Source organism: Talpa europaea (assembly GCF_964194135.1).
Source record: "Talpa europaea genome assembly, chromosome: 16".
Lineage (NCBI taxonomy): Eukaryota > Metazoa > Chordata > Mammalia > Eulipotyphla > Talpidae > Talpa > Talpa europaea.
The window spans coordinates 5,415,251-5,428,986 of record NC_140084.1 but is presented as its reverse complement, the minus strand read 5'-3'; the positions used below and the strand labels follow the sequence as shown (position 1 = coordinate 5,428,986).

At 58.4% G+C, this 13,736-nt stretch overlaps 1 protein-coding gene across 1 annotated transcript; it reads right to left on the bottom strand.

Moving 5' to 3' along the window:
* Window positions 1-6,151: 6,151 nt before the first annotated feature.
* On the bottom strand, window positions 6,152-10,113 carry IRX6 (iroquois homeobox 6; the record flags this gene model as incomplete). Its single annotated transcript, XM_084256539.1, has 5 exons — window positions 6,152-6,876; window positions 7,675-7,982; window positions 8,205-8,314; window positions 8,889-9,146; window positions 10,069-10,113. The coding sequence occupies 5 exons, from the start codon at window positions 10,111-10,113 to the stop codon at window positions 6,152-6,154; spliced, it is 1,446 nt and encodes a 481-aa protein (XP_084112665.1).
* Between the last annotated feature and the right edge of the window lie 3,623 nt (window positions 10,114-13,736).

Sequence of the window (13,736 nt, the reverse complement as noted above, 5' to 3'; positions counted from 1 at the left end):
AGGGGTGGGAAACCTGTGACTTATGCCCAGTCAGGAACTCCAAGCAGCTGATGGAGAGGATGGACACCTCTGCAGGGACTGGAACCCCAGATCCTTCTTGGAAATCTTCTCCAACTCCATTTCAGGCGCTTCTTCTAATGCCACAGGGAGCAGGAACAAGCCACTCCGCCAAGCCCGCCCACATTGCAAATCCATGAGCAAAACCAATGACAATGGTTGTTTTGATTCACTAAGCCTGGGGGTGATTTTCCTCTGTGCTATAGAGCAGGGGCACCCAGAAACACTGCACAGGGCCTCTCCACCTGCTCAGAACCACCTCTGAGCCACCCAGGGGTAACTTGGCACATGTGTCTAGGATTTCCTGGGGGGTGCATTTTCCCTCTGCAATCCCACATTCTGTTCAGGCAGCTGGGATGGGCAGGACTCAAGGAGGCCTCCTGTTGCTTCACCCTGGCCTCTGATGTCCAGAATTACATCCATCTTTGGATGTCTTCATAAATCATGGGCAGAAGAATATTTAATTTTGCCATGGGGCAAACATGAAACCCATAGATTCAAGGAAAAACCATAGGCCTCTAGACTTTCTGTGTGCCAGGTCTACTCTCTAGAAAATGCTAGAACTGGAAAGAGAAACAGCTTGTTCAGACTTTGCTGGTTTTCAACTTTGGCTGCATATTGGAATCACTTGGAAACTTTAGACAACACTGCTGGGCTCCACCCCTGGAGATTGTATCTAAAACTCAAAACAAAGCAAAACAAAACAACACAAAACACCTCCCTGGCTGAATTTATGCACCACTAGTGGTGAGAACCACTGCTCTAGACTCATTATCGTTATCACCCTTGGCATCATTGTTCCAGCAGGTTCCCTAAGATTTAAATGCAGCCAAGTTGGAATTTGGAGACAGTCCCAGGCAATGAGGGAAGACATCAGTTCCCCATGATCTCATAAATAATATCCCCCTTGGCGTTAATACAGATGAATTCACGGAGGAGTAGCATGTGCTCCCCTGGCAATGTGGTTGGTCCTGGTGTAAAAGGCTGAATGTCCGAGGGACCCAAAGAACCTGCTTTTCAACCGTCTTCTCAACCTTCTGATTCACAAAAGAGAAGCCTCCATTTGATGCTCCTGGGGCAACTCGTGGCTGAACACAGCCCTGATCTACCAGGAGACGCTGCATCGCAGGCATATTGGGTCACAGGCCCACGGGTTCCGTAGCCACTCCCCGCCCCCAGCTCCAACTTTAACAAAGAAAATCCCCTGCCCTAGAGCTGGGAGATGCCCATTAGGCTGCATTCTTGCTCTGATCTTGGTGTCAAAGCAAAAATCCCGAATGGAGCGTGGGAGAAAGAAGGAGTCACAGAGGAGAGCCAGGCAGCTGGTTCGGGAGATGAATTCAGAAATTACATGGAGAAGGAATTTGGCTCAAAGAACTTTCCTCGGATTGTTGTTGCAAAGAGAAAGAGCTTTCTAACGCCAAGGGAGCAACCCACTGTGTCAGGACCGGTGAGGGCTCATCTCCTCACCCCCCAGTTCTTTCTCTGCTCCTGATAACACTGTTTGCTCGGTGGTGCTGGCTTTCCCCAAATGTGGAGATTCTTGACTGCATGACATGGTGGGGGACAGGGTTCTCTTACACCCGAGATTCAGGGGACCCCTAAGATACGCCAACTCTGGAATCCTAACTTGTCTTCTGGGAGAGGCCACCTCCTCCATCGCTCCCTCCCCTCCAAATTACAGCAAGGCTTTGAGCTGCTGGCTGGGGTGGGGTAGGGGTAGAGGGGGGAAGGAAGAACCCCATTGAGCCAGATGAGAAGATTGAATGTGAATTCAGAATAAATCCTGGAGGAATGTCAGCACCTGTTCCCAAGGCCTGACTCTTGGCCCACAGCAGGCGTCCTAGGCCCGGGTGCTGAGCTCAGGGTTATCTGGCCATGGGTTAGCCAAGACTCAGAGGCCATCACACCCCACATGGTGCTCGTTGGAAAGGCGGACCTCCCAGCTCCCCACCACCCCCGAGCTGATTCTAGCGTTGGAAAACCATGGGTACATTTTGCCAAACACTGGAGATTCTCAGTCCAGAGGGGGTCTCAGAGAGGCATGTTCCAAGGAATTTGGGGCAGTGGAAAAGGTGGTGGCAGGTCCAGAGTCACCAGAAAGGGGCGCTGGACCCTGAGTGGAAAACAAGCCCTTTCTCTTGGGCCTTCCTGGGGAGGAAGGAGGGCATGAGATAATGCCGTAGACATCTGGAGTCTCGGAAGCCTGGGTTCCTATTCCTAATGAAAGAAAGTCATCTTAAAAGAATAAAAAGCCTCTGTAGCAGAGCTCCGCGGCTGAGAATCAGTCCTGCTCAGCGCCTGACTTCTCTGCTTGCTAGCCGGGTAACTGACATCCAGTTTCTTTTCTTTTCTTTCTTTTTTTCTTTTTTAAAGATTTATTTATTGATGCATACAAGAGCTGGGGTACAGGCCCGAGGTGCAGGGGTGAGAGGATCAACCAGAGAGTGGGGAGCAGAACAGGCAGATCTACTAACTACACTGCTGAGGGGAGCAGCGGGTGAGTCTGCAGAGGTCTGCTGTGCCGTGTGGGTTGCTCCCTGGCCGGCAGAGGATCGAACTCATGCTTCATAGCACGGTGCTGAGCCCCTTGTGCCACCAGGGAGGCCCAGTTTCTGAACCTGCCCGAGCTTTGGTTCCCTCATTCTAGAAAGTGGGTTTACTAGAAAGTGTGACGTCATCCTCCCTGGGGCAGTAATGACACAGGGGTCAGTGCGCTTAAGGACATGGCTTGCATGCGCTGGAGGGAAGGGATCCAGAAGCTCTTACATCATTACCAGGGTCACAGGATCTCAGAGCCCAAAGTGATAAGGACCATTTAGGGAGCCTGACCAGCCCCTGCATAATGACTCCTGGGGGGGAGGGGTCACAGAAGGAGGCTCCCTGGCTCAGTGTCTCCTCCCACCCACCTAGCCAGGCCTGAGAAGGGACCCTTGAGCCAGCAAGGGATTTTGGAGGTGCAGCACCTCCGGAATCTCCAAATCTGAGAACACCCCCTTTGCAGGAGGGCTCACTGTCCTGCTGTCCGTGGCCACCAGCGGCTGCTCTGAGGAGGACAGGGCAGCGTGCCCCTCCCCTTGCCCTGGTGTTTAATCAAAACATGATTGGGGGAGATTATATTGGGAGATTTGCAGGAGGGCTCGGAGGGGCAGAGAGGGTGGGATCAGCTTGCCTGGAGGGCCCGGCTGGGATAATCTCAGGCCCTGGGCCTGCACTCCTGGCGCAGACACCCAGCTGGGGAAGGCAGAGGGGCAGGGGAACAGCATGCTGGGAATGGAATGGAGGCTGCACCCCCAATTTCTGGCAGCCAGCTGTCCTGTTCCTCCCTTCTCACAGCCATCAACTAGACCCAGAACTCGGGTGAGCCCTGGGCTGCAGGCTCGGGTCTGGGTTAGGGGGTGGGGAGAGGCCAAGGCAGGCCCTGGTCTATATAAAAAGTCGAGGGGCGCCTGCCCCCCTACTCCACTTCTCCCACCCCCTGGCCCCCAGGCTCTGCTCGGTCACGTGATTGCAGGCTTCTGTCTCCCTTCTGCAAGCAGCGCCCCAGGGATGCTGGGGGCCCCTCTGCCGAGCCTGCTCCTACTCTGGAGGGGTCTACCTGGCCCCTCAGGAGGGGGTGGGGTCGAGAGCTCCGTGGAAGAAACCTCCAGTTAATGCGCTTTATTACAAGCTTTAATCCCCCAAAGCCGACTGGAAATAATGTTTATCTTTTCGCAGTTTAATTTCCCGGACCCGAAGCAGCGGGTCAGTGAGGGCGCCGGGAAGGTCCCTGGGGAGGTTGGGGGGAGGCGCAGCTGTTGTCCAGAAGCAAAACCTGGCGGGGAGGGGGTCTCCCCGAGGAAGCGGGCACGGGGAGCCTGAACTGGAAAGGGCTGGGCCTGGAGTGAAAGGTGGGTGGTCCCCAGCGCAGGTTCCAGGCACCCTGAACCAGTCCTGACCCGCCCGTCTGTCCTCAGTCGCTTCGCTGGGAAAGAGGCTTGTGTTTTGAAATCAGGACAGACAGGAGGACGGGTTGGGCCGGGTGGTGGCAAGATATTTGCTCCCCGCACTTTTCTGGACCCTCACCTCACCCCTCTGCAGCCCCCAAGGGTGTTAAAACCCTCCCTGCCGGGCTCGCAGCGCTGAGGGGACTGGTCCGCAGAAGGCCCCAGCCCAGCAGTGGAGACGCTGCTTCCCAAGGGTCCAGCTCCCCGCACCTCCCAGCTGCCCTGTGTCTTCCAGCCTGCACCCCCTGCTCCCCAGACCCCTCCTCCTCCCAGGGCCTGGCAGGGTTCACCTCCCTCTTTGCAGGGAGCAGCAGCGAGCCTCCGATGGGACGCCACCGCTGGGCGTGCAACTCAGGTGCTGCAGCGCCGCTTTCAGCCTCTCCTTCCCAACCCCTCCCACCCAGCGCCCCAGGAACGAAAGCCCCTTCCCTGCGGGTCAGCGCCCCCACCCCGCCCAGGTCTGCAGAGGAAGTAACCGATCCCCAAAGCTGTCAGCCTTCACCGCAGTCCCACCGAGGAATGCAGGGGTCCCAGCGGCGGGCCAAAGGGCACTCAAGATCGCCCCATCGCCTGTCCTCCCGGTAAACTTAAACCCCAAGTACAGCCCAGAAACAATGCAGCCTCCAGACAAATGTCCTGACAGGCCCCTCCCACCACCTCCAGGCCGCCTCACCTGCAGGGCGTCTGGATCAGCCCGCAGCCAGCCGCTCGCTGCAGTGAGGTGGGCTAAGCCAAGGGCCTGCGTTCTGCAGTCCACTCCCACCACCCTGTCCTCAGAACCCCGCTGGCCTTGCTTTCTCCTCGCCACCCCACCTCTCCAAATGCCCCCACTTCCGCCAGAGACAGGGCACACAGCGCAGGTTAGGTTTGATTCTTTTTAAGGACACAAGGGGTGGGGGAGACTTGCACCGTCCTTAGGGGTCTGGTGAGTGTTGGAATTACAAAGTGAGGGGGGCGGGGTGAGCAGGAGAGGGAGGGAGCAGCTTCAGACCCTGAATCAGAGGAGGGGAGATGGGCATGCCTAGTGGCTGCACCCCACAGACCCACCGAGCCTGCTCTCCTGGCCTCCCCGCTCCGGGGCGCCCTGCCGCCTCCCCCAAGGGGATCTGACAGGACACATCACCAGCCACTCCCAGCTCTGCGTGCAAGAGGGGCTGGTAGGAGGGTGTCTGTGTGTCTTTCTCTTAGCGCAGCGAGAGCCTGCTTCTCTGGTGAGATCTCCCCACTTCTTAGCGTGGAGGTGAGTTCGAAAACTAGGGCTGATTTCCCAGATTCTTCCGCAAATCACAGCCATGGCGCTAACCTGCTGAGAGAGGAAAGGTTGATTAAAACCCGAAGGCCACTTGGTGCAATGCCTAGGTAATAGGGGTAGGTCGGGTCTCCTCTAAAGGGACTCAAAGGTCTAGAGGCAATTTGCTTGCCAGAGGTTGCATTTGGACCCCTTGTGTGTAAATTAAAATAACAGCGTAACCCAATTTTCTAAGCCAGTAGCTTATCCTGAGAGAAATTACCAGCAAGAGCAGCCTGACAGTCATTTGCCGGAGGCTGCCGAATGCTTGGGATGGTCCCTTCCTGGGGTGCAATTCCCTTTCATCAGGCACAGCCAGAAAGCCAGCCAGGGGCAGGGAGTGGAGGTGGGGGGTGGGGGGGGCAGTCACAACCTGCTTGGGGTGAGTCCCCGGGGTGAGGGTTCTCTGGGGACAGCACCAAGTCTGCTGTACACTCCCTCCGGGCTTGGTGGCCGCAGAGAGGCCCGGGAGCTGGGCCTTAAGTGAGTGGTGTGTCTGTCCAGCACCCGCAGACTTTTCTGGAAGCCTCGATGCCCCTGCCTGACCCTAACAAACTCTTGATCCAAGCACAGCAGGGACCAGCTGGCCGCTTGTGAAGGACAGGCGGGGCACAGGGGATGCCTCTGCCAGGGGGTCTTGGTGGAGCTCACCTGGCAGGACACTGGGCACCAGTATGGAGATTAGTGGTCCATGTCCTCCGTGGGTTTCTAAGGGGCTCTAGGTGGGTTGCTGTCTCATTCTCAGCCTATTACCATCATTTCACTTTAATATGCACTCGACTTAGCTCCGTTTTCGTTCTGCCAGTGCTAGGGGCCAATTTTACACCAGGTCTGAACTTGGGCATGCCAGGAGGGGGCAGAGAGGGTGTGCAGAGGTGGGCAGCCCGGTGGCCAGGTGGTTCTGGGTCAGACCCTGCCAGGGCTGCTGGGGGCCACTACCTTCTGCTCCAGACGGATACTGGCACTGCACTGCGGGCTCCCTCCGCCGCGAGCAGGGCGCACAGTTCAGCGGCAGCCCCCGCAGGGCAGACATGGAGTTTCCAAAGCCTTTGGCTACACTGGAGGGCTCTTCGCACGTGGAGTCTCTGCGCACCCTTGGTCGCGCGGCCGACCCTGGCGGACTCGGAAGCAGGTGGCCCTCGGGGCTGGGCGGCCTCGGCGGGGTCGGAGGTGCGCCCTGGAGAGCGCGGGCGGCCGCGGTGTGCGCCAGAGACCAGAAGCGGGGTTTCCCGCTGGACGCATAGTGCATGGTCTGCCTCGCGCCCCCGGGCTCCACCTGGAGGAAATCAGTTTCTCCCGCGCCGGGAGGTTCATGAAACGAGAAGCGGGGCGCCTCCAGGCCGCACCCCCTGCGCTCCAGCCCGCGCTCTCGAGCCGCAGCGCACGGCGCCAGGGGCGCCCGCGTGTCCTTGTGGAACTCCGCCAGCCGGTCCCGGGCTGCGGGCACGGCCGCCTCGTCCTCGGCTTCTTCCTCCTCCTCCTCTTCGTCCACGTCTTCCAGGTCACTCAGCCGGAGCCCTCGCGCCTCTTGGCCGGCGGTAATGTCTGCAGGAAACCAGGAGCGAGTGAGAAAAGCCCCAGGTCCCAAGGGAAATCCGCAGGCGCGCGCAGCCCCCAGAAGCTTTTAGCAAGATGCGCCCGCGCTCCTGGTGTTCTAGGTGTTGTCCATCAGGCTGGCCACCCTCTGGCCACCCCCCCCCCTCGCTTGCGCTCACCCCTAAGCTGGGGCTTGCCCGGGGAAAGAATTCCCGCCCCCAGCCCTGACCCCACCCCTGGAAAGACTTGTCGTCAGGTGCATTTCCAGGGCCAGCCACTCTGCTGCCCCGAATCTGCATTCTCATTCCAAAATTGTAAAAAAAAGCAAGGGGCACTTTTTACCCGTGTCCACACCCACAAGATGAGTGGTGTGTATTATTCAGCAAAGAAATGAGGGCAACTGTGGGCCAGGCATCAGCAGCTAAGGAGACATTTCTAGCGGAGCTGACATTGTGTGTGTGTGTGTGGGGGGCAGTTGTCCTGCACTTCCTGTAGGTGACAGGTAAGATGACAAAGGACATGCGATAGCAGGCGTGACAGAGAATGCTGGAAAGCTGTGTGGCTTGGGTGGCCTGGGGAAATGTCTCTGATGTGACTCTAAAGTTGAGAGGTCAGTTCCGCAGGGAATTCGGGCAGAGGGAACCTCACAGGCGAAGGCCCCGAGGCACGCAGGGGTGTGCAAATGCTCGGCAAATAAGGGAGCAGCTTCCTCCTTTGGGAAGCTACTCCACAGGGTGGCTGTGAAAACCTATGCAAACTGCCCTGCGGCTGGAAGCCGGAAGGTGAGCTGGCGGACATCTCCGGTACCTTTGGCGTCTGGGCCCAGGCAGCCCGGGGAGTCCCCTGCGCCACCGTCTGTCTTCCTGTCCTCTCCGCCTTTGTTCTTGGGCGCCCACGTCATCTTGTTCTCCTTCTTGAGGCGCCGGCGCGCGTTGGCGAACCAGGTGGACACCTGGGTGAGGGTCATCTTGGTGATGATGGCCAGCATGATCTTCTCGCCCTTGGTGGGGTAGGGGTTCTTGCGGTGCTCGTTGAGCCAGGCCTTGAGCGTGCTGGTGGTCTCCCGTGTGGCGTTCTTCCTGCGCCCCGCGCAGCTCAACTCCACAGCTCCGTACCTGGGGGGTGGGTTGGGGGGGTTGGGAGGGGGACCTGGCTCACAGGTCTGGGGCTGGGATCTTGTGGTGGAGGCAGGAGACAGTCTGGCCCCAGGCTTGGCTCCTCTTCCTCCCAGGGCACCCCTCCGCCCTTCATGCACCCCCTCATGCTCATCAGTCATACCTTAACAGGGGCAGGGAACAGGCCCGAGATGCCAGCCTCCCACGCCACCCACTCCTTACCTGTCATACTGGTACTGCCCCAGAGTGGGCTCGTAGGGATAATAGGCTCCTGCTTGTGCCAAGCTGGATGTAAAATTCCCTGCAGCCTCTTTAAATTCATACTGTGGATTCTGGTAGGGGAGGGAGGGAGAATTCAGGATGGTATCTGGGGTGGAGGGGGCAGGAAGTGGCTGAGGATGTGGGCTCTGCAGTCAAGTCTGGCTCAAATCTTAGTACCAGCACTTGCATTGGCTGTGCCATCTTGGGCACAGTGGGGGGGGGGCGGCACTCTGTGCCTCAGTTTCCCCTCTGGCAGATCCCTGGTGCAGAATAAGCAGTGGTTAAACATTAGCCGTTGTTAATGTTACTTCAGTGGAGAATTTCCCTGCCTGGCTTTCCTCCCAGAGTATTTCCTCACATTTTGCCCCTTTTTGACTTTGCATTAGCACCTCAATTTCCTATGTAAGCTGAGGAAAGCGCTAACTTGCCTACCTCACAGAATGGAGGTGCCAGGTTTTCTAAATAGTATAGAGTTTTGCAAACTGTAAAATACTGTAATTCCCCCCGCCCCCTTAAACACAGTCCATTTCTCTTCCTCGGAGCTGTGCGTCCTTCCTAGGCTTTTCTCTGGAGAGAGACTTCAAGGAGCTGCCACCAAGCCTCCAGGCCGCGCGCACACACCCAGGCCCCACCCCGCGCACTCACCAGCGCCCCGTACAGCGAGGGCGGCTCGGGGCTGTAGGGGAGGTAGCCGGGGTAGCTCTGGGCAGCTGCCGCGGCCGCATAGGGGGCTCCGTAGATGCCCAGGGCCGCTCCTAGCTCAGGCCGAGGATTGCTCAGCAGCCGACTCTCGTAGGGCGCGCAGCAGAGAGCGGCCGCCGGGGTGGAGCCTGTGGCCACGTCTGGAACCGAGCGCTGGGCGGATTCGCAGCAAGTGGCGCTGGAACTTGCAGACACCAGGAACTGCAGGGGCGAGAGAGGGGGCGCTGGAGGTCAGAGACCCACAGCTCAGGTGGGTCTTTCCTTCCCGCACCGCACCATTAACCGAAGGCCAGCGTGTGCGCAGCGTTCTTCTGGGTTCCGGACGGGAATTATTTCAAGATGCAATTTATCCAAACCGCCCTTGTAGATGCTCCTAAACCATTGCCAAGACGCCAGAGCCCCAGCGGACCCCAGGGATAGGAACCTTCTAGAGCCCCCATTACAGAAGCCAGCTTCCCCTTGGCCCCCACCCTCGCCACAGGAGGCGACACTGGCAGAGCTAGGAGTTGGCCTTAGAGGCCACCATCAAGTGTCACTCCGCCTTCCGTTATGGAGACAGGGAACCAGGGCCAGTGAGCGCAGGTTTGCGGGGGTTCACAGTGCAGGTCAGAGGTCACGCTGGGCTGGCAACTGGAGAACAGTGGCAGTGTCCCCAGCGCACCCCCAGGAAACCCTCGTCATTACGCAACACCCCCTCTGGTGTGGGAAACCACAGAAGCCAGAAACAGAGAGCTTGAGCCAACCCAAGAAAAGGGGCTAAGTCCAGAGGGGAACAAACCATCAGCCACAGAGCAATGGTCAGCTGGACAGCGCTCTGGGCTGGGAGTCCTTTAGTCCAGATTGCCCAGGGCCACCGTGCACACCTGCACAATGAGGAGGCCTGTCTGCAAGACCCCCGCGCGCTCTCTCACCCCGCTGGCTGAGCGCGTGGCCAGGGTGCCCACGTTTCGGGTCACACTGGGGAAGTGGGGTGTTGCAAGGGCCTGGGGCACAGTGGTCCTGTTCCCTGTGCCCTCTGGCTTCCCCGGGGGCTCCCGCGGGAGGGGGGCGCTCAGGGACAGGCACTAGCGCTGGGCACCCCTCCAAGCCAACTGCCCCCACCCCCTATGGAGGCGCCTCTTACCTGGGAAGCGCTGCCGTAGGGGTGTCCAAAGTGCGGGAAGGACATGGTGGCTGTCCCTAGCCCGCCTCCCTCTTTTGTGAGTTCCCGCCTCAGCCCGGAGGTTCCGCACCGTCAGCCGCGCACCGCCTCGATTCCTTACACGGCCGCGGGTGCCCAGCGCCGGATCCTCCGCCCGCTGCGCGCGGCTGGACGCAGAGCCGAAGGCAGCTCGGCTGCCGAGCCCTGCGCTCCAGAAGGCGCCCCTCTGGCCCGCGTGGTCCGGAAGACAGAAGGGCCCATGGATGGGCGGGAGAGAGAGGGTGCGGGACGCGCGGTGGCGAGGCCAGGTGAGGCGCAGCGCCGGGCGGAGCGGTTCCCGAGGCGTCCCGGTCCAAGGTGGCCAGAGGCTCAATGTGACGTCACGGTAATCCCGGGCCAGGCGGGCCCCCGGGCCCTGGGACCCCGGGCCACCGAGCGCGCCCAGCGCAGCCAGCCCGTGCGCGCGCGCGCTCTCCCCCGCGCTCACACTTGCTCGGGGAGGTTTGTGCAGCTGGAGAGAAACGTCAAAGACCCCGACCCTCTCTCTCTGCTCGGCGCTGGGTCCGACCCGTCTTTATCTGGCGCGCGCGCGCGTGCATCCAAGCTCTCCAAATTACCCGGGAGTAGCAGGAGAAACACCTCCCTCTGCGCCGTGCAGGCCCGGGGCTCAGCGCGCTCACCTCCTCCCCTGCGGCCCGGAGGAGGGTAGAAGCAAGCCAGGAGGCGAGGGAGGAGAGAATACAAAAGAAGAGCTGGAGGAAAAAAGAGGAGAAAAGTAGGGAGCGAGGCAAGAGGGAGAAGGAGGGGGCGAGGAGAGAGATGTGGAGTCGGAGTGGAGAGAGGCGCGCGGGGGAGGGGAGGGAGCGAGGGTGGGCGAGGGCTGGGCGGGGGTTGACTGCTGGCAGGTGGAGAGCAGAGGCTCGGGGGACAAGCCTCCCCTCGGACGCCCCCGCCCTGCGCTGCAGGAAACTTTGTTTGCGCCACAGGCCGCGCGCACTCGGGCAGCTCCCGGAGGCGTCGGCGGGGCCCACTGGCTCGCCCGTCTTTGTCCTCGGGGATCTGTCCCAGGCCCCCCAGGGCTCTAGCTAGATTCCAGCTCCCCAAGCCCGGGTCTTTGCAGGGCCTGGACCCGGAGGCGTCTCCGCGGCGGCTTGGCCCCCTAACAGGCCGAGTAGCGCCCCCCCGAGGCCGAGGCTCGGGTCTTCGTGCACATCTGCCTGGAGACGCGCCGAGACTGGCCGCTGGCATCTAGGGAGCCCGGGCTAAGCCCCCTGGGCCCTCTCCCGAGGGCTCGCCCCCGTCGGCTCCTGCGCGCCGCCATCTGTGTCCACGCGCGAGCCGGGGCGCAGAAGGGAGACGCGGGGCCGGCTGCACGCGCTGCGCTCCGCGGAGGGTGGCGCTGGCGAGCCGCGGTTAGCGCGCGGGGAGGGCAACCCAGGCCGTACCTACCGCCCGGATGCCCGGACGCCCGGCGGGGCCCAGCGGCCTGACTACCCCCTCTCCACCCAGGGGCGCTCAGAGGCGCGCTGTGCGGGCACCGGGGTGGCGTCCTCCAGGCGGGGACCCGGGACTGGCGGCCGCCACTTCGCTCGCGTAGTAGGCTCAGCACCCCTCATGCTCCTGCCCAGGCCTCTACCCCGGGATGTCTGGGGGCGGGAAGGGGCCGCTAGACTGGCCCGGGCGGTTTTTGGCACAGCTGCTGGGATGCGAGGGGAACGTGGCCTTTGGGGATTGCACACCAGGAACCTCAGAAAACCTTTAGCTTTTCATTCACGAGGTGACAGCGCCTTACAGTTTATTAAACCTCTGTCCCTGGGCGGGGGTCTTCACCACCCTCTCTTGAGGAATCTGGGAGGGCTGTTTCATTTTCTAGTTGAAAGGCAGGAGCGTGTGGCCCAAAGGTTAGCAACATCCCGGGGCTCTCCCTGGGTTTTTGAGGAGCCAGGAGGAAGTTCAGGGGCAGGGCAAGAGCTGGGGGCCTGGCCTGGGATCACAGGCAGAGAGTCTGCGTCTGCCCCCCACCTTACAGAGGGATTAGGTAGGCCTGAAAGTCAGCGACTCTTGAGAACAGCTTTATTTTCCAGCTTAATTTTCTTTCCAGAGTCTGCAGAAAGCCAAGGAGTTTAAAGAAGCTGCAAACCGCAGGCTCCTCCACCTGAGAGACTGTTAACTCCTGTTAATGTTGTCCTCAACCTCATTCTAAATATTAACAAATCCAGCCAGGGCTGTCGGTCTCCGCGGCAGCTGCTGCTGTCTTTACCTTGGAGAAACCTTGCCTAGTTAGAAAAAGAATTATAGTTATCATGAGATTGATTTAGTGATAAAAATTCACCCTAATAGATAGATCCCTTGATTTTTTCCAAATGCACTTTGGAGCCATCCACACATTTGCAGTTTGGATACATCTAAGCTATTTTTAAAAGTAAGAATGGGAGAGAATTCATTCAATTAGTCCCTTGGGGAAGATTACTGCTAATTAATTAATTGCAAACATTTCCAGAGGGAAGGTATGTCAATTGTAAAGTAATAAAATTAGATCGTTGAAATACTTACTCAGCAACTTTGATTGCCCATCCGTTCCTAAGCAGAATTGTTTTTATGACAGAAAAATGGGGATGGTGGTGAAGAAAAAGCATTAGTTCTGTCCCCTGGCGATCCGGTTGCAAAGGAGAAACCACCATATAGACTTTATTGATTTCTAGCTGATTTATAAGACCTCTGCGGTATCGGTGCTGTGCTGGGCCTCCAGGCCTCCCTCTTTGCTCTCTAGGATTAGAGAAAAGCAACAAGATTTTTCAAAAGAAAAAGAAAAGAGGGTGAACAACAGTGGGGAAGTGAACTGGGAGGCAGGACAGTGGAGAGAGCCCAGGTACCATGGGAAGGCATCTTTCTAGTGGCTTCCAAGTGACTTTATGGTATCAGAATGTTCTCCCCGGGAAGGGGCCTATCCTCTCCCATCTCCTTTTTTCCAGACGCTGGAGTCCTTGATTCAACATTTCTTTCCCAGGGAGGCTGTAGCGACAGCAAACTTACCCTGTGCTCCTATGTTTGATGTTTGGTGATCACGACTGAGTATTGGCAGCCCCCCCCCCACCCCCACCAAAAAAAAAAAGGGTTCCTATGAACTGTGTCTACTCTTCCCGTTAGTTTGGGACCCTCAGAACAAAACAAAGCCAGTGGGTTCAATGGAGATCACCCTCTTTTCTGGCAGAAAGCTCAGGTGAAAGGAAGTCTGGTTCGGGAACGCCGCCTGGAATCCGCTCGCCTCCTCTTGACTGTGAGCAGCACCCGAGTGTGCTTCTCCACCAGGCTGGCTTTTCAAGTCTTTGTTCAGCGCTGATTAATTAATTTCAGGGAAAATGCCCACTGGTGTATGTGTAGGCACCACATTTTGTCCAAACAAGTAAGCAAACCTGTCAACTACAGACCTTCCAGTTACATTGAAGGGAGTCAGGTCACCTAAAATATCGAAAACAAAGCTTGTAGAATCTTTGCTTGCTTAATGCAACATGCCCTGATATTTCCTCTAGCTGCTCATTAAGGCAAATATGAAACAAGATAAATAATCAAAGGCCTGTTTGGAGCAGAGAGAGTACAATTCCTCATTATTTATTTGAAGTTCATGTTGCTTTCAAAGCAGGGACGAGCCT